The 22,629-nt window shown below is 31.8% G+C and overlaps 2 protein-coding genes across 13 annotated transcripts in view; both read left to right on the top strand.

Annotated features, from left to right (window-relative positions):
- Window positions 1-5,361, top strand: part of LOC105341028 (uncharacterized) — a 78,473-nt gene extending 73,112 nt beyond the window's left edge. For all 10 annotated transcript variants that reach the window (XM_034446579.2, XM_034446563.2, XM_034446575.2 and 7 more), the window contains 3 exons: window positions 941-1,183; window positions 1,958-2,089; window positions 4,305-5,361. In XM_034446579.2, the coding sequence (XP_034302470.2) occupies window positions 941-1,183; window positions 1,958-2,089; window positions 4,305-4,900 (971 nt within the window). In that variant the 3' untranslated portion in view covers window positions 4,901-5,361. The remainder of the gene's footprint in view (window positions 1-940; window positions 1,184-1,957; window positions 2,090-4,304) is intronic.
- A 5,807-nt stretch (window positions 5,362-11,168) lies between these two features.
- Window positions 11,169-22,629, top strand: part of LOC117680986 (collagen alpha-4(VI) chain-like) — a 31,140-nt gene continuing 19,679 nt past the window's right edge. For all 3 annotated transcript variants that reach the window (XM_066075288.1, XM_066075287.1, XM_066075286.1), the window contains exons 1-2: window positions 11,169-11,385; window positions 18,388-18,459. In XM_066075288.1, the coding sequence (XP_065931360.1) occupies window positions 11,301-11,385; window positions 18,388-18,459 (157 nt within the window). In that variant the 5' untranslated portion in view covers window positions 11,169-11,300. The remainder of the gene's footprint in view (window positions 11,386-18,387; window positions 18,460-22,629) is intronic.

The raw sequence follows: 22,629 nt of genomic DNA, 5'->3' as shown, positions 1-22,629 counted from the left end.
ACAGCTGATAGGCCCCTATACCCATAATGTAGCAGAAAATTCGGAATCGCTCCGTAACTATTTTGGATAAAATTAATAAAATAAGTTACATTGAAAATAATAGTCAAATTATTCATAACAAACCATTTTGAGGGTGTAAATAAAAATTTAAAATTTAGTTCACATTATTGAAGAATTTAACACTTTTTCACCAACGATTTTTACTCGCTTCAAGTTGACATTCGGAACTCTCTTGGTTTTTCCTAGTAAATCACTGTGTTAGAGTTATTTTACTTGATGAACAGAATATATACATGTAACAAATTTCAAATCAAAACTTGACCGTATTTGTATTATCGTTTCTGAGTTTATCCATGCAAATGTGATATTGTAAAAACATAAACTTTATACAGAGCATCCCGTGATTTATCGTGAATGTAATGCGCATGCGCAATATTGTAAAATCCAAAAAATCCAGATGATTTTCGGAATTATTAGAGGAATTTTCGTTAAATATTAATTAGTGAAGCTTGATTTAGAAAAAATAAAAACAAATTGGTAATCTTCAAGTACCAATTATGTTTAAAATATATAAAACAAAAGACAGAACTCTTCCGATTTATCGGTATCAAAGTCCAAAAATTCGAATCTATTACTAGTATTTTGATATAGTAGTATAGATGCGAATCAAAATGGGAATTTCTTACAAAGGACTGTTAGCTCGTAGAGGCTCTCGTACAGTTCAAGCGGAAATCAAGTTATTGCAGATGAAATTAAAATATTTCAAAAGTTTCTTAGTTACATTAAACTGTCAATATAAATGTTTTGAAACTAAACTAAAATAAATACTATTAATCTGATTGTCTAAGCATCTTATCAAGTCGAGATTTGGGGTCTGACACTATTGTTGGGTGTTAGTAATATTATTTTTAGAGTAGTAAACGCATGATTTTCGTTTCAGTAATAATGATCACGGACGGTAACTCTAACGTCAACAGCATCGATACAATACCCGAAGCTATCCGACTGAGGGAGGCCGGTGTTCACATCTTTGTTATTGCCATCAATTTCGCCGGCGATATGTACCGACAGGAAATGGATGACATCGCTTCCCAGCCCCCGGATCAAAACGTCTTCTGGGTCAACAGCTTCTCGGAACTTCCAGAAGTCGGAAGTGCGGTTTTCAACAAATTATCCTCACCGGGTATGAACTATTTATTACAAGTTTAAATTTCATAAAATTCAAAACTATCTAAAACAACTTGTTACAGGTAGTTTTAGTTTTAAAACAAATGATTATTTTTTTTTAATTACGAGTATATTTTAAAAATGGCATGGACGTAAACCCATAGGCCAGTCTCGAAGATATAATTATGTGGGACTGACTTCACATGGCACGAGAAATGAAAAATGGCACGAGATATAGTATACTAATTAAACGAAAAAAACACAAAACTTAAGATATTGTCACAGTCGTCACTTTAAAAATTCTAAAATTTGCATTATTTAGCTATAAAATACATATACATTGTTTAATTAATAAAGTCGGTTTTAATCGCATGACTTCAATACAAAGTATAGAATAGAATGGAAAATAATAAATTAGAATCTTTTTCCAAATAGAGCCTCAATGGACGTGACATATAACAATTATGAATCCATATAAACATAATAAATAAACATACAGTAGGACAAGTTTGGATGATAATAAAATACATTGATATTATGCACCAAATTGTACTCAATAAATGGCTTCAAGAAAATTGCACAGGCATATCGTATATTTTTTTTCAATATAATTTTCATGGAAAAAGTTTTAAAATGGCAAATGAATACATACACATAAATGTACAAAGAAATATAGCAGGAAATAATAACAATGGATCAACTTTAACTTTGAGCAATATTTCAATGTGATTTTGAATAATACAATAATGAAGATCATACCCTTTAAAATATCAAATGTGTGTCATTTCAGATATGAATAAGGACATTTGCGACACCAACGAAATAAAATGTAAACATGGTGGCCGATGTGTAGCCGCAGCAGTCACTGGTTCTTTCCGGTGTGAGTGTATTCAAGGATTTACCGGCGAATTTTGCGAGATCGGTACGTAACTTTTTATTACTTTATCATTTTCTTCAGGTAATCACTTTTAGAATTTTTTTTGAGAGGGGGTGAAGGGAAGGGGGGGGGGGATAAAAAATTTAAACAATCAAAGTTCCACTGACAGACAAAGTGTGTATCTTTAAACATCAACTAGCACATGATAGTACATAACATGTATTGTCTGTGGCCAGATCAGAAGAGTAAGTGCTAACCAGCGTTCTTCTTACAAGGCATCAGTTAGAAAAAATTTGGCGAGAGCACTCGTTGTTGAATACACGGAGTCTATAAATTCATCATAAATATTGAAACGGAAATAATTGTTGCTGTATCTAACGTTGTTTATTTTATGAATATAATAAATACAGAAATCATGATAAATTATTCTCCATTTGTTAATGAATGGTATTTTTAGTATTACATGTAATTGATGAAAATCGTAAAGTTGTGATACATATATCACATTTCCTTTTAATAATATAAAATTTGGTTAATCCTCGTCATAAAATGAATTTAAATAAAATAAGTGGCCTGTGTTATGTCCCTTTATCTAGTTTCCACTAAAATTATTTATCAAATGAATCAATTTGTGTCATAAAATATTTTTTTTTAGATTCAGCTATCCAATTTCTTTTCAGATGTTTATATTTCTTAATTATTGGCTTTAAAGTTTTCTCATTAAAATTAAAAGATATTTCTTCTCTGTATATTCGCCCCATTTAAAATCAATATTTAACTTTAAAAGGCAATGGCATAGAAAAGCATTGAATAGTTTCCTTATTGCAATTTAATTTTAGTTGTATTTAAAAATGTGCCTTTTATCGTTTGGTAATAAAATGGGTTAAACTGACTGAAAATCTTTTTATTGCAATGATTCAAATATTTTTATATGCTTTCTAGAGTTCAAATACGGTTTGATGACTTTGTACATAACAATGTTAATAACCATGATTTTTTTGCGCTGTGCTTTGACTTTTTGTATCATGTTAAAAGATAAAGTAAATTAAGATACATGTATTAAATATAAACAAAATAAACTGTAATATGTGAAATGTATAATAAAAGTCTGAGCGGAAATTCACAAATAAAACCCATTCACACCCCCTTTCCTTCATCATCCTTGTTTTAAAACTATTTGCTGATGTGTTTCTTATCGGTTTTAAGAAAACTGGGAAAGTAATTTTTAATATACTTGCGCGACTTTCTATTTGTTAAAATATATTGTATAAATTATGCGAAGATGAGGGCTAGATAAGTTTAATAATAAATGTATTTTTCTGTTTTGAAGGAGATAGAAAAAAATTGGTTTGAAAATATGTGACATACACATAAACATTGACGTTCCAATGTTTCTCGTTACATGATTATAGATACGGGTATTTGACGACGTAACATACATGTATTTGTTATAACTTGAGTAAGCGTTAACATAACTACCGTTTTGCTGGATAACAGTGCAGAGTAAAAATAATAAAAAGATGGGGGAAAATGTGTGTACCTTTAGTTTGTATATGCGATATTGGATTAGAAAAGACCTTGGTGCATGTATTAGATACAGACTAAAACAAGTACATTATAAATGCATTCCTATTAAAAACCTAAAAGTTGAGGTATTAAATGAATCCGGTAGCTTTTACCGACACTTACAAAGACTATGGCAAAATGGTATCAGAACAATGTGTAACAAAATAGTAGTAATCTCATTATACAGGCAAGTCTGAATGCTTGCTCCTGTGTCTATTTGTACCATGTAGAAGTGTATCGCCTTACAGGTTCCAGCGATGTACAGTATGAGTTTAACTGATATATCTCTTTTGTGTGAAAATGGTCTGATACAGGTGTTGTATTCTGATATGATTCTTAGTTTTAAAAAAAAAACTTTTCTTTGGGGATTTATTACTGTGAAGTTTTAAATGAGAGGAGTTTCTCGTTTTTCTTTTTACTCAGTTTTGGGTTTTTTAAACGAAAAAATTATAGAATTTAGCAATTGTGCAAGAGATATTTTTTCGACTTAAATGGCTGAATTGCATATATACGATACATGTATAATCGGTTCCACATCTTTTACCATCGTTATACCATCAGTATGTCAACACAAACAAATTTTGTCTTGATGTGTAATGATAAATGACCAAGTACATGTACCTGATAAAACTAAATTAGAGGAAGGAAAAGCACATTGTAATATTTCATTCTGAATCTATTTTCTATTTTGCAGCATGTCCTAGCAGGTTTGATGTTGCGTTTGTCATTGATTCCTCTGTAAGTGTTGGGCCACACAACTTTGGACTCATCCGAAACTTCTCCAGCTCTGTCATTGAAAAGCTGTACCAAATCTCTAGAAACAACAAATTTGCCATGATCACCTTCAACTCAGAAGCCAATGTTGCTTTCAGTTTTGGACGTAACTCAGACTTAAATGGCCTCAAAAGTGCGATAGCAGGCATTAGATACAAGCCAGGGGGCACCAACACTGCACTGGCGCTGAGAACCGCTTATGGTCTTTTACAAAACGACTATGGAGCCAGGCGATCGGCGCAGGACGTGGTCATTCTGGTCACAGATGAGGCGTCCAACATAGACGCCCAGGAAACGCTTCCAGCAGCAAAGGAGTTGAAGGACGCCGGGACCCACGTGATAGCTATTGGAATGGACCTGGATACCGCCGGACGGGCCGCGGCCCAAGAGGTAAAAGATATCGCTTCTTCCGACGATCGCGCCATGATTAAACTCAACAGCTACAGTGCGTTGAAGGGAATCGAAAGTGACGTCATTAACCAAATGTGCGAGTTTGGTAGAAATGGTAGAAAATAGTCTCATGATATATTTATTTTTCATTCCATATAGGGTAACTTAAACAATTTGCGTAGTACCGGTATATTGTTACTAAGTTCAGCAGCACTGTTTTATTTTGTTGTGAGAGTGACTATATTAATTTTGTATTCATATAATGTTTGAGTATGTACATGTGTAATTGTGTATATGTATATGCTGATTAGTTTAGATTTTATTGTAGATAATATTCATAAAGAGAGTGGCATTAGTTTTTAAACCTATGCATAATGTGTGACATTTTCTGACGATCATAAAACATTTTAAGATATCAAATATTTATGATAATCATGATTATCAATAATTAAATCATTTATATATTGTCGTTTTGCATGCCTTATTTATAGATCAAGTTTTGAAAATAATTTTTAAGCGGTAAGTGATTTATGCGAGGCAATAAACTTTGCACTAAATAGCTTTGTAATAAAATTATTTTTACGACTTGTGTTTTTCGTTTTTATGTACCATTCGCTTTAAAAATAAGAATAACGAACCAATTTATACCGAGATACAATGTACTTAAAACTATACTGAAGTGTCGACCAAGCATGAATAGATGTAAAAATGACCTTTCTATACACATCAACCGAATCTTGAAATATTGTACTTCGATGATAGCTTAACCATTGTGTTGATCGAACACCCCCAAAAATAGTACTTTTATAATATGATTCAGCGACGATTTGGTACAGGGATTTGAAAATGAATGTTATCAAGTGAAGAATTTAATGTGAAGCTCATAGCCGAACAAATTCAGAAACGCGATATTTCGTTGGACGACATGAATAATGACAAGTATTCATTTAAAAGGAATGATCTGCAGGTGACATCATCGGTCAGCTTCATGTTGATAAAATGCGAAAGCAGTACATGCAATGAACATGATAAATATTATATATCGCGCCGTTTTTGTGTATTTCCAAAATAGCAAGGAATGAATAAACTTAGTAGGCGAAGTGTACTTTCGATTAAAAATCTTACTCTTGTGAAGAAAAACGTGATTTGAATCATCAAGTAACTGTACAAATGTTTTAATCTCGAAGCAAATGCTTTAGAATAATGTTTTAAGTAATCTACGTGTAGTTGAAAATTTAATTGAAGGTGTTCACTGCATAGTAAACAAAGTATTGTTACAATGTATGTGCAATGGGTGTGCAAATTGTAAAATTTGTCGGATGATCCATGCTGCCGAAGCCGATCACAAACTTATTTTAACGTTTTTGAAATCAACGATCTTTCATTCTTAGTCCAACGTAGAAAAAATCAAATGTTTTATTGAACTCCAAGGTCACTTGCAGGTCAATATAGCGTTTTATTTTTTCTAGATTGTCTGATATCAGAGATGTAGGAATTAATCAATCTTATAATAAAATTATTTAAGCAATACCTATTTTTAATCTTTAAGATAATTAAATGTTATTTTTCAATTTAATTCTTTTGACAAGTATAAAGATGTTTGTTAAATGTACACCAAGAAAGGGTGGTCATTCACTACAAATTAGTCATTTCTTTGCTTTTAAAATCAACAGTTTTTGGTTTTGAACATATTTTATTGATTAAACAAAAGGATTAAAAACAACAGTGAAAAAAGAAGAAAAAGAATTCGGCGACAAAAACATTATAAAATAATAAAAACAGGTAAAGGATCATCGAGAGCATAGGGTTGTTTCCCGAAAAGTTTATGAAGGTTGATTGCGCCAGTTGGCAAAATGGAGAAATTGAAAAAATTCCGTCAGACCGTTATGGAGATTTTGGTAAACGGAAAAGTTCTCTCGACTAATTTTGTAACTCTTTTATATTTTAAAGTTAAAAAGAGAAACTATCACCCCTTTATTTTAATGTCATCAAAATATAGCAGTGGTCCACTCGTCTATCATTTTCCACCCTCAACGTTGTTCGTTAGGGGTGCCACTGAATAGTGACCGGGTGAATGAATTTTAAATGATAAATCCTTTACCTAATAATGTATCAGCCACTTTAAGAAACCCACCAAATTTTCGCAGTTTCGCAATTATCTCCCTTTTAAAAAGGGTTGTGCCCTTTATTTTAACAATTTAGAATCCCCTTCCCATAAGGATGCTTTGTACCAAGTTTGGTTAAATTTGGCTCAGTTGTTCTAGAGAAGAAGTCAAAAATGTGAAAAGTTCACAGACGGACGGACAGACAGACGGACGGACGGACGGATGACGGACAACAGGTGATCAGAAAAGCTTCGGTTCAGGTGAGCTTAAAATATTCTTTTTTCAACTGTTTTGTTTTGTTCGGGTTAGGGTTAGGGATAGGTTACGTTATATAATTTTCGGGGGGGGGGGGGGGGGTGGTGGTAGAGACTTTAAAATGAATGCAGAATATGAATTTTTTTTCTTTAGATTTAGGCTTTAAAGTAGAGAGTCCCCTTGGTGTAATGGTTAAAGAGGTGAACTTGTTCCGAGGCGACCCGTGTTCAATCGCTGAGTGCTGAATGTTTTTTCCTGTACACAATGGACTTTACTATTTTTCGTTTTCATTTTATTTCAAATCACAATATCGCTTTTTTCAGGAGAAATTTAAATCATTTAAGAAAGAGAGTTAAATGAAATTTTAAAAAGTGTTAAGAAATGATAGAAAATAACAAGTATTATGATAGCGTATAATAAGGTGTATTCAAACGGAAGACTTCTCGTTGCTCGCAACAAGATCGCTTCTAGTTATTATTTTATTTTCCACAAATTTTGTGCACGCGATTTCTCGAAAACTATTCGACCAATTTCCACCATTTTTTACAGAAGATTGCCAGTGGTTATAATTGAAGAAGCTTTTTTGAAATTATGAAATCATCACTTTCGGTTCCGATTCACGGCCGATTGTGTAAGTTTTCACGACCATTTTTGTGCAGACATAAACTCATAGACAATCAGAGATATAAAAGTGAAATTTTCAGGATTGTTAGACTATAGTTTGAAGTGTGCACTATGTATTTTTTATCAGCCAGTGGCGCAATTTCTTTGAGCTCACCTAAGCACGAAAATTGGGTACCAATTTTGAATCAACATTTTCATACGTTTTGATCTGTATCTTTTTATCAATTGATATTTTGTAAAGACATAATTTATGTACAATGTAACAAACGTGGCAGATTATTTAAAGTTCTTTCCAATGAAATCAAGAAAAAAGGGCTGGCCCCTTCAATTAGGGACCAAGAGACTCGTAAAGTCTATTACAATAAACTTAAAAAGATAATGAGTTTGTAATGCATTATAGAAGCAAAGTTGTTTATCATAACAACATCGGTTTGAAAAACAATACTTATTTATTACGTAATTAGGGATTCCTAAGGGCAAAAGTCCTTAAACTTTGACGCAATATATCTAGAGAAGACATATTTTGATAAGCACTGTAGAAGAGAAAATATCTGTATTGATGATTCTAATCAATTCCACTAATCGAAACACCAATGTCTGTCCCCATTAAAAATCTAGAGGGCTGGCCCCTAATATATTCAATCTTTGTATCTAAAAAAAAATTAACAACAATTTAAGGTGGTGTAAGAACAAAAAATGTTAGTATTCATGAGACCTTTCGTACAAAATCAAGAAAGGGGGCGGATTCCTTTAATTAGGAGCCAAGAGACTCGTAAAGTCTATTACAAATAACTTGAAAACGAAAAAGATTTTATTATGCATTATAGAATGAAAGTTGTTTATGGTATCAATATATGTTTTTAAAAGTCATTGCCACATCCATTTCTGACGTAATTAATTTGTATTCATTATTGGAAGGTGGGAAGGGGGATTCTTAAATTGTATTGATATTTCATGTTATTGTTTTTAAACAAATCGCGCGGAAGACCTACTCGTTACTCGTAACGAGATCGTATTTAGTTATTATTAATATTTTCCAAATTTTGTGCACGCGATTTCTTACAACTTTTGACCAATCTCAAACATTTGTTTACAGACGATTGGACGCGATCAGAATTTTATAGGTTTGTATGCTTTACGGCCTATTTTGTGCACAGCATATCTCGGAAACTATCAGAGATTTTCAGGATAGGTAAACAAAGACATGTAGTTTTAAGTTGTGCACTATTAAGTTGTTTAATGCCAACGGCTCGTTTTTTTAGAGCTCGCGTAGACACGGAAATAAGGTACGATTTTTTAATCAAATTTATTCGTTTTGATCTGTATCTTTACATCAATCGATATCTTGTTAGGACATACATCACAAAAGTTGCGGAGAATAAAAAGTTTTTGTGTTCGAAATCAAGAAAAATGTGATTGCCCCATTAGTTAGTAGCCAAAAGACTCGAACATCTATTGTAAACAACTTAGAATCGATCAAGATTTTGTGATGCATTATGGGAACAAAGTTTTCTTCAAAACACGTTCTATCTGGAAAACAAATCATAACCAGTCCCATTTATAAGGTAATTAGGGATTTTAGAGACCAAAGTCCTCCAACGTTGTGCATTATACCTAGAGAAAATAGTATTAATGATTCGTATCGATTCCCGTAATCGAAACTCCAATGAATGTTCCCATTAAGTGTTTATAGGGCTGGCCCTTAAAATATTCAATCACATGTATCTTAACAACAAAAAATCAGTTTTAGATAGCTGTAAAGACAAAAAATGTTAGTATTCTTGAAATCTTTTGTATAATATCAAAAAAGGGGCTGGCTTTTTTTTAGGGGCTAAGAGACTTGTAAAGTCTATTTTAAGTGACTTTAAAACAATCCATATTCTGTAATGCATTATAAAAGGATCTATACTAGGATCTAAAGAAAGAGACATATTTTCTTAAGCATTTTAGAAGAAGCTCGAGAATATTTTTAATCAATATTCTAATCAATTCACCTACTCAGAACACTGTCCCTATCAATGATCAATACTGAAAAAAGAAAGGGGTCAAGAGAAGATTTGTTTTAGAGTGAACCAATGGGATAAAACATTGAGAAGTGATGTTACTTTGGAAAGAACAAATGATGACAGTTATTATCTGTATAATATGTGCTTGCATAAGTCTTAGCGGGAATTTCTTTTTCCGCAGATAACAACATCTGGTAGCTGTTTATATATAAACCAATCTGTCGTGTTCTGTTTTCTAAAGTTTGCTGATTAAAAACTTGAGTTCACTTCTACATATACTAAGTAGATGAAGTATGAATCAAATCGGCATTCAAACTGTTAAAAGAAATTTTTCATCATCTGACGACTTTTAAATAATCAAAGCCACTGAACAAAACAGTTATATCTTAAAAATGAAAAAAAGTTTCATCATCTCAGTGTGAAAGTCTTTACCAGGAACAACGCCGATAGCACGATTTTCTTAGTATACTTCATATACACCATCCCAATTATTTGTCAAAAGGCTTTGATGTGAAATAAAGTGTATGTTTCTTTCTTAGAAACAATAGAAAACAGTTCACTACCAAACAATGAAAAGCGTTGAGAGATAAGTAATATCTTTTTAAGCAAAGCCTCGGGAGTAAACGTTGAACAATGCGTTTTTGTAGAAAGAACTATGATGACGGTAGACGTCTGTTTTATATATATGTTTGATTTAGTCTCGGCTGGGATTCTTTATCCACAGTTACTTCCGTCTGTTCTATGTAGATAAACATGTATTAACATGTCTTTTGTGTTCTGCGTTATGAAGTTTGGTAATTTTACACTTGAAATGACTTCTACATATTTTATATGTTTACTAAGCAAAATAGGAACCCAATCAATTTTATCAATTAAAAATAAATAATCAGATTATACATTAAATGCAAATATATAATTAGTAAACAAGGTAAAATGTCTAACACTATCTGAAAGCATTGAATTTCTATAAAACAATTGTTACCGCTTTACTTATTCATGAGTGTCTTTAAAAGTTCAAACACCAACAACATTGACTTTTGTATGCTCTTTGATTTCTTTCTGCTCCTCCTACTTTCATGCTATCAGATCTTTATGTATAAAATATGTATATGTTAACATAATCATAATTCAGCCAGACCGAGTAACGTACATGAGCAGTAACTCAACTAGAGCAACACACTTTAATACACATACATGTTAATTATATCTCAATATTATATTAAACTCTATTGCTTTATTATTTTCAAAGAAAAATTATCACCTTGAGTTCTATTTGTTGTATCAATGATCGATAGCTAGTCAAACTCTTCATATTTCTTGTTTTACTTCCTTGTCACGTGATTATTGAGCTTGCGCCTTCGCCACGCCACACACACTTAACTCCTTCCTTACTTAAACTTCAAAGCAACTACATATATAGCTTGTCGAAATCTGTCTTCATAGACGGAGTAATACTTTATATTAGTTATGCTCTTTCTGTTGGGCGAACAAATCTCATAGAGTTATATAGTTTGACCAGATCAACAACACCCTACTATGGTGTCACTGTCAAGACTCTCCGTGTATCACCTCGATGTCCTCACTGTGTGGTTCTGTCTGTTGTCAGTCACCCAGGCGTATGGTAAGTAAACTTTATGTACATTTCAAGAAACATTGTTATGTTAATTTGCCAAATTAGGTTGTTTAGGATTAATTTATAAGAAAGGCCCCTAGCCATACTTTGGTAAATTGAATTTAAAGAATAAATTCAACAATTTCAAGTAATTCTCTGAATTTCCCAGAAAATATTGATTAAAAAATCAAAGCGATACGACATTCTAAAACCAATTTCCACTGGTGTTCCGAGCTAGCCCCCTTTTTAACCTCTTTTACAGTTTGATCTTTTTTAATTCGTCGTCCTTTGAGAAAATACACGTTCACATTTTCGTAAATTGGGTGAAGAGGTTAGTAATCCAAGTACTGAACGCCTACGATCATACAGCACAATCATTGGTAGGAAGATTACATGTAACAGTTCATATAAAGACATACTTTTGTGAATTATAAGTAAGGTTAAGATTCTTTAATTGTTAAACTATATATTTATAATTTTTGAAGAGAGATGCTACTGCACTAATTTGAAAAATGATGGTCGTTATTAATAGCCCTAGCATTATAATGTCATTGCTTTTCATAAACAAAACAAAATAACAAAAAATATCCAACACGTGTGGAATACGCACTTAATTATTCGGAATCGGTTGTTTGGTACGTGATTTTATATACACCAAAATAAAGTAGGTAAAAATAAAGCAATTGGGTATATATTTGAAAGGTTTTGTAAAAAAAATTACTTCACAGTTCCTGAAATTGCCAATCTATTAATTTACAGTTTGTCAATTTTATTAAGGCTGCAGCGTAAATGTGAAAAATTAAACAGCTTTTTCGCCATGCAAATTCCGTCCATTAAAGGGAGCAAATACATTAATTATTTCATCCATTATATTATGAATGCATACTATTTCTTTTTATATTTTTATATAGATATAATTAATATATTGCTGATGATGAAAGTTCGATGGTTTCATCTGTTGATGTTTCGTACTTTGTCAATCGATACCTCAAACTTCCAAAAACACGAAAAAACGAGATATTTCGAAATACCTCAAACGACTGTATATAACTATTAAGATATGTTTTTAAAAAAACAGTATGATTTTTGAGATATTTTTTGAAATATGCAATTTTGTAAATATCACATATTATTTTGGAAGATCCTATGAAGAAAAATAAGACTTTTTATAAGACCTATTTGATCTCGTGGTTATCATTTGAGGGTTTTTTTTTAATGATATCTAACATAATGTATTTTGTGCATAATTAAATGAATTGCAGTGTATAAAATTCCGCTTAATTATCTTAAAACTTGGCTATTGATTTTTGGACTATGTGAGCTGAGGCTCACTGTAGAAAAACAAACGTGCCAAGGTATAAATATATTGGTTTTTGTAGCTAGTTCATATTCACACGAAAAAAAATATTAAATACAAATTTCTGAAAGGCTAGGTTCTTAACGTACTACAATGATTTAAATGAAAATGAAGTCATACGTCATAGAAATTTCTTTCTTTCTCTTAAATTAAGGTATTCCGTCTTCAGCAAAAGACCTTACTGTTTTTCTATTGTTCCTCTTTCTTCATTAGTGTCTTCCGTCATCAGCGGAGACCCTACTATTATTCTATTGTTTCTTTTTTGCATTTCTTATTAAGATCTTCCGTTTCCAATTAACAAAAGACCTTACTGTTTTCGTACTGTTTCTTATTAAATCTTCCGTTTCCAACAGAAGACCTTATTGTTTTCGTACTGTTTCTTTTTCGAACTGTTTCATCTCAATATCATTTTCCCCCAAAATTTTGTGGATTAAGGATCTACAGGGCTGGTCCCTACAATGCTCAATCACATTAACCTTTAAAATGAACAACAATTTTAGATAGGTTTAAGAACAAAAAATGTAGCTATTCTAAAGACCTTTTGTATGATATAAATAAAAAGACGTTTGTCCCTTTGTTAAGTAGCCAAAAGAATCGTAAAGTTTATTTCAAATAATATAAAAATGATCAAGATTTTGTAATGCATTATGGAAGCAAAGTTGTTAATTGTAAAAATATGTTTTAAAAATCTTTGCCACACCCATGTGTGGCATAGTTAGGAATTTTTAGGGGACTAAAACATTTAATCTTTAATGTGCCCTATGATAAATATAAAATTCTTTGTTGAGAATTGTGAAAGATATTGGCAATTCCAGACATAATCTGAAAGTGTGGTAAGGAGGATTCTGAAATTTTATCGATATTTCATCGTAACTTTTTTTAAAAAATCGGACGCAAGACCTACTCGTTACTCGTAACGAGATCGTAACTAGTTTAAAAAAAACTTTATTTAAAAATATCATTAAATTCATAATGTTACCTCCCTGAAATGTAAGATTATCTAACCCGCTCATTAAACAAAAAAAATATTTGGTTCTGATCAAATTTGCAATATCAATGATCTGTAGATGATGGCGTTGGATGGAAGTGAAAGTGGGTTTCTTTTGATAACGCAGGTATAAATGCATTAATGGTACTTTTAGAGTTTTTTACTTTTAATTCCCCTCATGTTTCATTACTTCGAAGGGGTGTAAAGGTACCACATTGTTATTTTTTATTGAGAATATTTAGACATTTATGTACAAATACAAAAAAAAGTATTCTGTTTAGTCTTACCTTTTATTTAGATATTAATGCAATATGCTTACCGTAGATCAACACATTACAGCCACTACAGTGCATAATCATGTAATGCTCATGTCAATATTTTAAATCTAAGAACTTTATGAATTCATGTTAGATAGTAATTTAGCTATAGATAGTTTAGTTATATATATATTTCTTTTTTATTTGCAATTTTTGTAATTACACTTTTCACATTCATACATACACAAACATACCATAGATCATAAGTAATTATACTATAAAGTTGATGCAATCAGAAAAAAATCAAAATTACATGACTTCTGCTCTAGATCTTGTATACATTAAATATTACAGAGAAGATTTCTCCATTCAGACCATATTTTAATATGTTTGTAAAAAGAAGAATTTCTAATTGCAAGACAACTTTCAGTTCCATATCTAAAATGTAAATGACACATTAGTCCAGCAATGTTTGGGGTTTTTTTTAATTACAAAGACATTGAAAAAATTACTGATTGGTAAATAAAATTAGAAAGTTAATGACTAAATTTGACTTTGAGAGAGGAGCCTCTCCGAATAATATATTGATTACATTAAAACCAACTCTCTTTGAGACAGTATTGTAAATCTTCAAACTCAAACTATTCCAGATAGCAAGTACAGTAGGACATGATGTGAAAATATGTTTAATGGTTTCAACTTCACTCTTGCAGAAAGTACATTATCAACTAATTAAAGCTTTTTCAAGTAAGCTTTAACTGGAAGAAGTATATGTAATGTTCTATATCGTAACCATTGTATAAAAGAGTCTTTAGTGACCTTGAAACATATTTTAAACACATCCAGTAAAATTAATTCAGGATATCCTCTTTGTACAATAGTGGAATTCCATCTTCTTATTGATGTTGGTAAAATACCTACTGTATTAGTTTTAATTAGTTTGTAAATATGCTTGGTACATTTCTTGTATAAAAGAATTTCAACACAATGATAAGGAACAAAAGGACCAATGATATTGCTGTAGGTTTCCTTACAGAACTTTGAACCTTTTACAAACTTTGCTACAGCACTGATCATACAGTTGTATTGCATAAAACATATTAAAAATTGAATTTCTTTTCAAAATCAGATTTTGATAGAAATGATCAATTTTCGTATAAAAAGTATTTCACAATTTTAACACCTCTTCTGAACCATTCTTTATAAAACACAAGCTTTTTATCCAACTTAATTTTAGAATTAAACCAAACTGGAGCATATGTTACAATGTATGTAATCATTTAAAATTAGACTTTGGTTAAAATGTGTATTCAATACAATAAGCCATGACTTCAGAACATCTCTCCAAAAAGTGTTGGTACAGGTGTTCAAAATATTTTCAATAAAAACGTTACCAAAATCCAAAAATCCAGACACAGTATCTCGAAACACTGCTTCAAAAATACTCATCCAAGATTGTCCCCCTGCACTAGTCTTTGTATCCAAGAACACTTTAATTAAAGAAGTTAAAAATTATTAAAGTTCACCATATTCAGACCTCCTGCAAAGAGGTTTTGTGTCACGACTGAGCGTTTAATTCTTTCACGCTTGGATTTCCAAATATATCTAAAAAAAAATAATTGTTCAAAAATTAATTGTTTCTTTTCTTGGATTTGGTAATGAAATTAGCAAATGGTTTATTTTTGGAATAATAAGACTTTTAAGTACTGTAAGTCTTCCTATGGGAGTAAGAATTCGCCTTTCCCATTGTTGGATGAGTGCAGAGATTTTCGGAATTTGAATATTATAATTTAATTCTGGAATTTGTTCCAAGTTAACAGAAAAATGAATACCTAATAATACAAATTCAGTGGCTCCCCAATCTAATTTCCATCTAGAGTGATTAAAGACTTCAGATGAATTGTTTTTAACCAAACCATATATATTTTGTTTTTGAGCTATTAACTTTCAACCCCGATATTTTTGAAAATAATTCTAAAGTTTCGAGAGCATTAAATAAAGATGAAGCAGGTGCAATTTAAAAAGAAAAAGAATTATAACTAGACTCTTGTTGCTATAGCTACAAAAAGGTCTTCCGTTCCTCCTGTTTAAATCTGTACACAAAAAAAACCATTTCTCTTGTAAACAGAAAATGGATATAATATATACTGTACAGGAATTCCCAAGAAATAACAAAAGAAAAAAACATTTCTGAGTACTTTCTGTGACGACCGGAAATTTTGCCGTAACATACAGTACATAGTAATCATATCTTTATACATTATTTTGTCTGTCTATGATGTTCACGTTTTTGTTACATGTAGTTGAGAAAAGGTTTTTGTAGGTTTTTGTCTATGGACCGGAAATGAACAAACGGAAGTGATTTAAGAAATTAAAGGTAGATATTGAAGTGCATTATCTACGGTACATTACTGTTCATCAAATTGAAAAAAATATTTTAAAAATAAAAAGTTAAAAAATGAAATCTTCTATTGCTTGAACACTTCGAGTGAGAACCGGAAGTGACGTACGATCAAATAAAACCCTTAAAAGACATGTTCAATCAAACGTCAGTTATCCATATAAATGTTGTGTCTTGATCTCTCACAGTTTCTGAGATCTTGTTGGTACTTTTTATAAAAGAAAGCTACTTGAGATTTTTTAGATGTCTTACCGGAAGTAGAATTTTTTTGTTTTTTTACCATGTGTAGATGACCTTTCGTATTTCTATTGCTAAAATGTTACTTCCATGCTAAATAACCAAAATATATTAAAAAGACAAAATTGGATGTACTTATTGTGACGACCGGAAGTCACGCCGGATAAAACAAAATAGTGTTAACACATGTACATACATAAGTCTATCATCCCACAAAGTTTGGTTGTTCAAGTCGTTACCGTTTTAGAGATCTCGTTGAAATAAGTTTTTTTGTCTCGGGGCAGGAAACGGAAAAACGGAAGTGCTCAATGTAAATTGCATTAAATATTTCTTGTATACTTGCTTATTGTACATTATTGTTCATTTATATAACTCAAAATATCAAAGAAAAAACAGTTAAACTGATAAACAGCTCAATTTGTTTGAACTCTTCCGGTGTGGACCGGAAGTGACGGAAGATAAAATGAAACCGATTAAACACATTTTCAAACAAATGTCTATCATCCATTAAAGTTTCGTGTCTTGAGATCACTTATAGTTTCTGAGATCTCACGGGTACAAATTGTGTTTTAAAAAGGCTACCTGGGATAATTCAATTATCTCACCGGAAGTAGAATTTTTTTGTTTATTTGACATCGCATTGTTGACCTATGTATAGATTTATACTTATATATTTATTTTATGGAAAAGGAATTGAATGCGTAACAATAATTATTTTTGAAGTGCTTACAGTGACGACCGGAAGTTACGACGAACAAAACAAAATAATTTAAACAAATCTACATATACAGGTCTATCATCCCACAGAGTTTTGATGTTCAAGTATTTGCCAATTCTAAGATCTCGAGGGAACAAGGTTTTTTGACGCGGAACAGGAAACGGACGACCGGAAATTTTTTTTTAAAATGAGAAAAACACCTCGAGATATTACTAGTCTCTATCAGTCCTGAAATTTTCAAAAAAAATCTATCAAGCCATCTCTGAGAAATTCTGCCGACAAAAAAGGGGGAAAAAAAGAAAGAAAGAAACAAAGAAAGAAAAAACACTACAATCACTATAAGAGCTTCCGTTAGAAACGAAAGACCTTAAATAGGTGAATCTTGCACAAATTCATTGTGATCTCAAATATTGTCTTTCACGGGCAGTTTTTCTTTGATTTGTGTGTGTGTGTGTGTGTGTGTGTGTGTGTGAAGTTGGGGGGGGGGGGATAAACATGAAGTCACGCAAAGAAGAGTTTCCGAAACGCCCCTTTTCAAAGTTTCCACCAATCAAAAAGTCGTCAGTACTCGAGAAAAAGAATATTCTACGCCACGAAGACTACATTCTTAGCGAGAAATTGGGACATTTGATTGCCTGAATAACTGGATTATGTTCTAAATCATTTCTTCAATAAATTCATTTCATGTTTGTTATTCTAGTCGAACAATCAATTTTCACTACAGCTCTTAAACGTACAAAAAATGAAAAAGGCACGTTGACGTAGTATAACTTAGTAATGAAACTACATGTACATATAAAGAAGTTTTTTTGTGAAATAAACGAAATAATTATGATCTCTGAAAAGATTTAAGGGTAGATTATTTTATTAGCATTTCAATCGTGAACTTTTTTAATAGCCGTATTAAAAATATGTCAGACAATATTTTGAAAAGATAAAGCAAATCAATTATGAAGCAATCATGGATCAAGCACCATAACTATTATTTACTAAAACTTGACTTTAATAAAAGACAGTTTGTCGTCATACTTACTGGAATTTCTCTTGTGAAAGTTGACGAAGATACAGAGCCTCCGAGATCCCGACCAAAGCCTACAACTGCACCAATTCCAAAGACTGTCATAAGTATGATCTGATTAAAAAACAAATGATTTAAAATATATCATAAATATTATCACATACTACAATTCTTCATCATGTTTCACTTTTTGCCAGTGAAAGTTTAATTCAATCGTTTAAGCAATTTGAGCTGCAATTTATATCCTGGAATTTTTTTTACCAAAATCTAATTTTCCATTTAAAAGACAAAAAATATCATGGTGAAAGTTTTATTCAATCGTTAATGCATAATTAGAAATATATGACAAAGCGCTAACGTTAATTTGCAAATTTAAATCAAAGTACTGAAGTTCTAAAAGCCGGGCTCTTTTGGTGTGTCTATGCATTTTGTGTAGTAAAGACTGAAAATATATCTCTCTCTCTCTTTCTTCCTCTCTCTTTCTCTCTCTCTTTCTCTCTCCTTTCTCTCTGTCTCTCTGTCTGTCTCTGTCTCTGTCTCTCTCTCTCTATGTCTCTCTCTCTCTCTCTCTCTCTCTCTCTCTCTCTCTCTCTCTCTCTCTCTCTCTCTTTGTCATGCTTTTAATGTCGGCAAAGCGTCAGAGAGCGACCAGATTTTGTAAGCGGCTGTAAACAAAAAATATGTCTGTCTAGTAGAAGTTAAAAAGCTCAACAGTTGCTGCCTTGAATTTTGCAACAAGCATTATATATTCAATCCCCATTTCTTCATCGCGCAGCAAAGTAGTTCATGGAAATTCATACGCATTGTATGTGTCCAAAATGCATAGTAATGTTTTAAAAACACGTTTTTAATAAGAAAACTAAATTTATATAATATATTTAAATTGAAATTTAAAAAAAAGAAATAAAATGCCAACACTTTTGACAAAACATGACTCTCTTTGTAACTATTTGATACAGCGGAAGCTTTACCTTGACACTGTTTGGTTTTTTGTTTACTTTTGAAGTTGTGCTATTTATAGTAACATTGGCGATTTGCCTGCCTATAGCCAGGACTCTACTTTCGGCAGAACCCGGCTAAAAATATTTGTACATTGTTTCAGACTAGGAGACATGCAATGTCTATGCAAATAATTGCTTTTGCTATTACAACTGAATCGTTTTCAAGTAACTCGAATATCCATGAATACTCTATCTTGACCTTTTTTATTTCTCTACTTTTCATCTTTGTTTATCTTCTCTACCTTTTGCCATTAAACAAAAAAAAAATATTTGGTTCTGATGAGGAATGGTTCTTTTATCAAACTTGCAATATCAATGATCAGTAGATGATGGCGTTGGATGGTAGTGAAAGTGGGTTTCTTTTGATAACGCAGGTATAAATGCATTAATGATACTTTTCAGAGTTTTTTTCTCTTAATTCCCCTCATATTTGATATCTTCGAAGGGGTGTAAAGGTACCACATTGTTATTTTTTATTGAGAATATTTAGACATTTATGTACAAATATAAAAAAGGTGTTCTGTTTAGTCTTACCTTTTATTAGATATTAATGCAATATGGTTACCGTAGAACAGCACATTACAGCCACTACAGTGCATAATCATGTAATGCTCATGTCAATATTTTAAATCTAAGAACTTTATGAATTCATGTTAGATAGTTATTTAGTTATAGTTAGTTTAGTTATATTGCCAGTGTAAGAGAAAACACTTTTGGGGTTTTAATAAAAATTAAAATAAAAAATAAGTTAACGTCTTTTTATCCAACCGTAAATGTTCTTTGTCCTGACATGACTTTCACATTACAAATTGATATTACTGGAAAAAGAAGGTTACTTTTGAATTTCTCATTTACAGATATCTGTTTTATAACCATGTGACTGTTAAAGCTCATAAGTATCTTGTTGAAACATTTGTTAACAATCCAAAATCTACAAAATGAATATGATTGAAATTGCACATATGGTTTTGTTCTTTTTGGATATCATTCCTAGCGGGTCATGATCAATTTCTAAACATTCACTGGTCAATAATTTTCATGCAAATTAAAATCTTTAAAATGTTTTCTATTCGTCTATATACACTGTCATATGTAACAGAACGTAACCGGATGTTTTTAAGGTGTATCCATGGATTTTTATGACGCTGATATTTCCAATATTGATGAAATTTATGCACAAGTGTCGATAAATATATTTTAAGTAAATTGTAAAAAGATTAATGTCTTTTGTGTTTCATCATATAAGTCCAAAAATCTCCATCCACGCAGTTTCGACTTGAGATAAGGAAATAAAGCGAAATCCATAGGTGCAAGATCCGGGCTGTATGAGGGATGGGGTGTTGCATGAACTCAAGATATCAATATTTCCATTTTCAAACCTCTGTGATTCTAATTGTAAACCTTTTTCCTAAAAATATAGCAGCATCTAAGAATTTGTTGCTCTCCATCGGAGATTTTTTTAGTGCACACAAAATTTAATGATGGCCAAGTTATCTATTGACGTTAACGTTTATGACTCATTTTTCAAGTGTTGGTCGTCCATATTTGGCGATAACACGATCAGAAATTCTTCAATTTAATTTAAACTTTCACAAAATGACCTTTTTAATAGTAAGATAATATGGAGAGATATCTTCGTCATGAAGAATGGGCGGAGCGGAGCAAAGCAAAGCGAAGTAAGCCCATTCTACATGACGAAGATTTCTCTCCATATGACATCTTACTGTCTTAGAACAGAACCTAAGCCAATCAAATCAGAGATCTGAGGAAAATACACCGCCCCCATTGTGTCCAAATATTGTCATGCCTTAATTGACATGTATGGAGCCCAGTGTATTGATTTGCATGAAAATCGAACACGTGTATATTTAACGTGGACTTCCAACCAAGTCACGTTAGAATGAATACAATTAAAAGGATATTGGTTTTAATTAAATCGGATACTGAGATTTTGTTAAGGTGTAAAATCTATACAGACGATTAAAAATATGCCTTAGATATGTACAAGGTAACCAAATAGACGTAAAAGCCGTTTTTTTTTCTTTATAAATATCAATGCGTCGAAAATAATGCCCAAACAGTCTTTTAAACATCTCTGGTATCTGATATATATGACAACAACTGTTTTTGCGAGAAAAATAGGGGACATTTATCAAATGACAGAACAGAGGAGGGTGACAGACATTTTTTTTCAATTTAAAAAGAAAAAGAACTAGATACGACCTCGTTACGAGTAACGAGTAGGTCTTCCGTTCGATTTTTTTTTTAATTTTAAATGATACCATGAAATATCGATACAATTTCAGAATTAACACCCCCCCTCCCCCAAATATTAAGGCAATGAATAAAAATCCCTAATTACATCTAACATGGGCCTGACGATGACTTTTTCAAACCGATAATGTAGTGTTCAACAACTTCGATTCTATATTGCATAACAAAATATTTATCGTTTTCAAGTTATTTGTAATAGACTTTACGAGTCTCTTGGTCCCAAATTAAAGGGGCCAGCCCCTTTTTCTTGATTTTATTGGGAAAAAACTTTTGATTCTCTACCACTTTTGTTATATATTATTTAACAAATTATCAACTGATAAAAAGATACAGATCAAAACGGATGAAAATTTTGAATGAAAATTCGTACCCAATTCTCGTGCCTAGGCGAGCTCAAAGAAATGGCGCCACTGGCGTAAAACAATATAATAGTGCACAACTTCAAACTATAGACTACATATCCTGAAAATTTCGTATTCATATCTCAAATAGTTTCTGAGATCAGGTCTGCACAAAATAGGTCGTAACAAAATAGAAAATCTGCCGTAACTCGGTACCGGAAGTGACGATTTCATAATTTCAAAAAACGTCTAGAATTATGACCACTGGCAATCATCTGTGAAAAAATGGTCAAAATCGGCCTAATAGTTTCTGAGAAATCGCGTGCACAAAATTTGTGGAAAAAAATAATAAGAAGAAACAGTACGAAAACAATAAGGTCTTCCGTTGGAAACGGAAGACCTTAATTATAAATTGGTGAATCTTGCACGAATTCATTGTGATCTAAAATAGTGTCTTTCACGGGCAGTTTATCTTTGATTTGTGTGTGTGAGCCTGGAGGGGGGGGGGGGAGGGGGGTATACATAAAGTCAAGCAAAGAAGAGTTTCCGAAACGCCCCTTTCAAAGTTTTTACCAATCAAAAAGTCGTCAGTACTCGAGAAAAGGAATATTCTTCGCCACGAAGACTACATTCTTAGCGAGAAATTGGGACATTTGATTGG

Source organism: Magallana gigas, chromosome 2 (genome assembly GCF_963853765.1).
Source record: "Magallana gigas chromosome 2, xbMagGiga1.1, whole genome shotgun sequence".
In the NCBI taxonomy this organism is placed as follows: Eukaryota; Metazoa; Mollusca; class Bivalvia; order Ostreida; family Ostreidae; genus Magallana; species Magallana gigas.
This window is presented reverse-complemented; position numbering and strand designations above follow the sequence as displayed.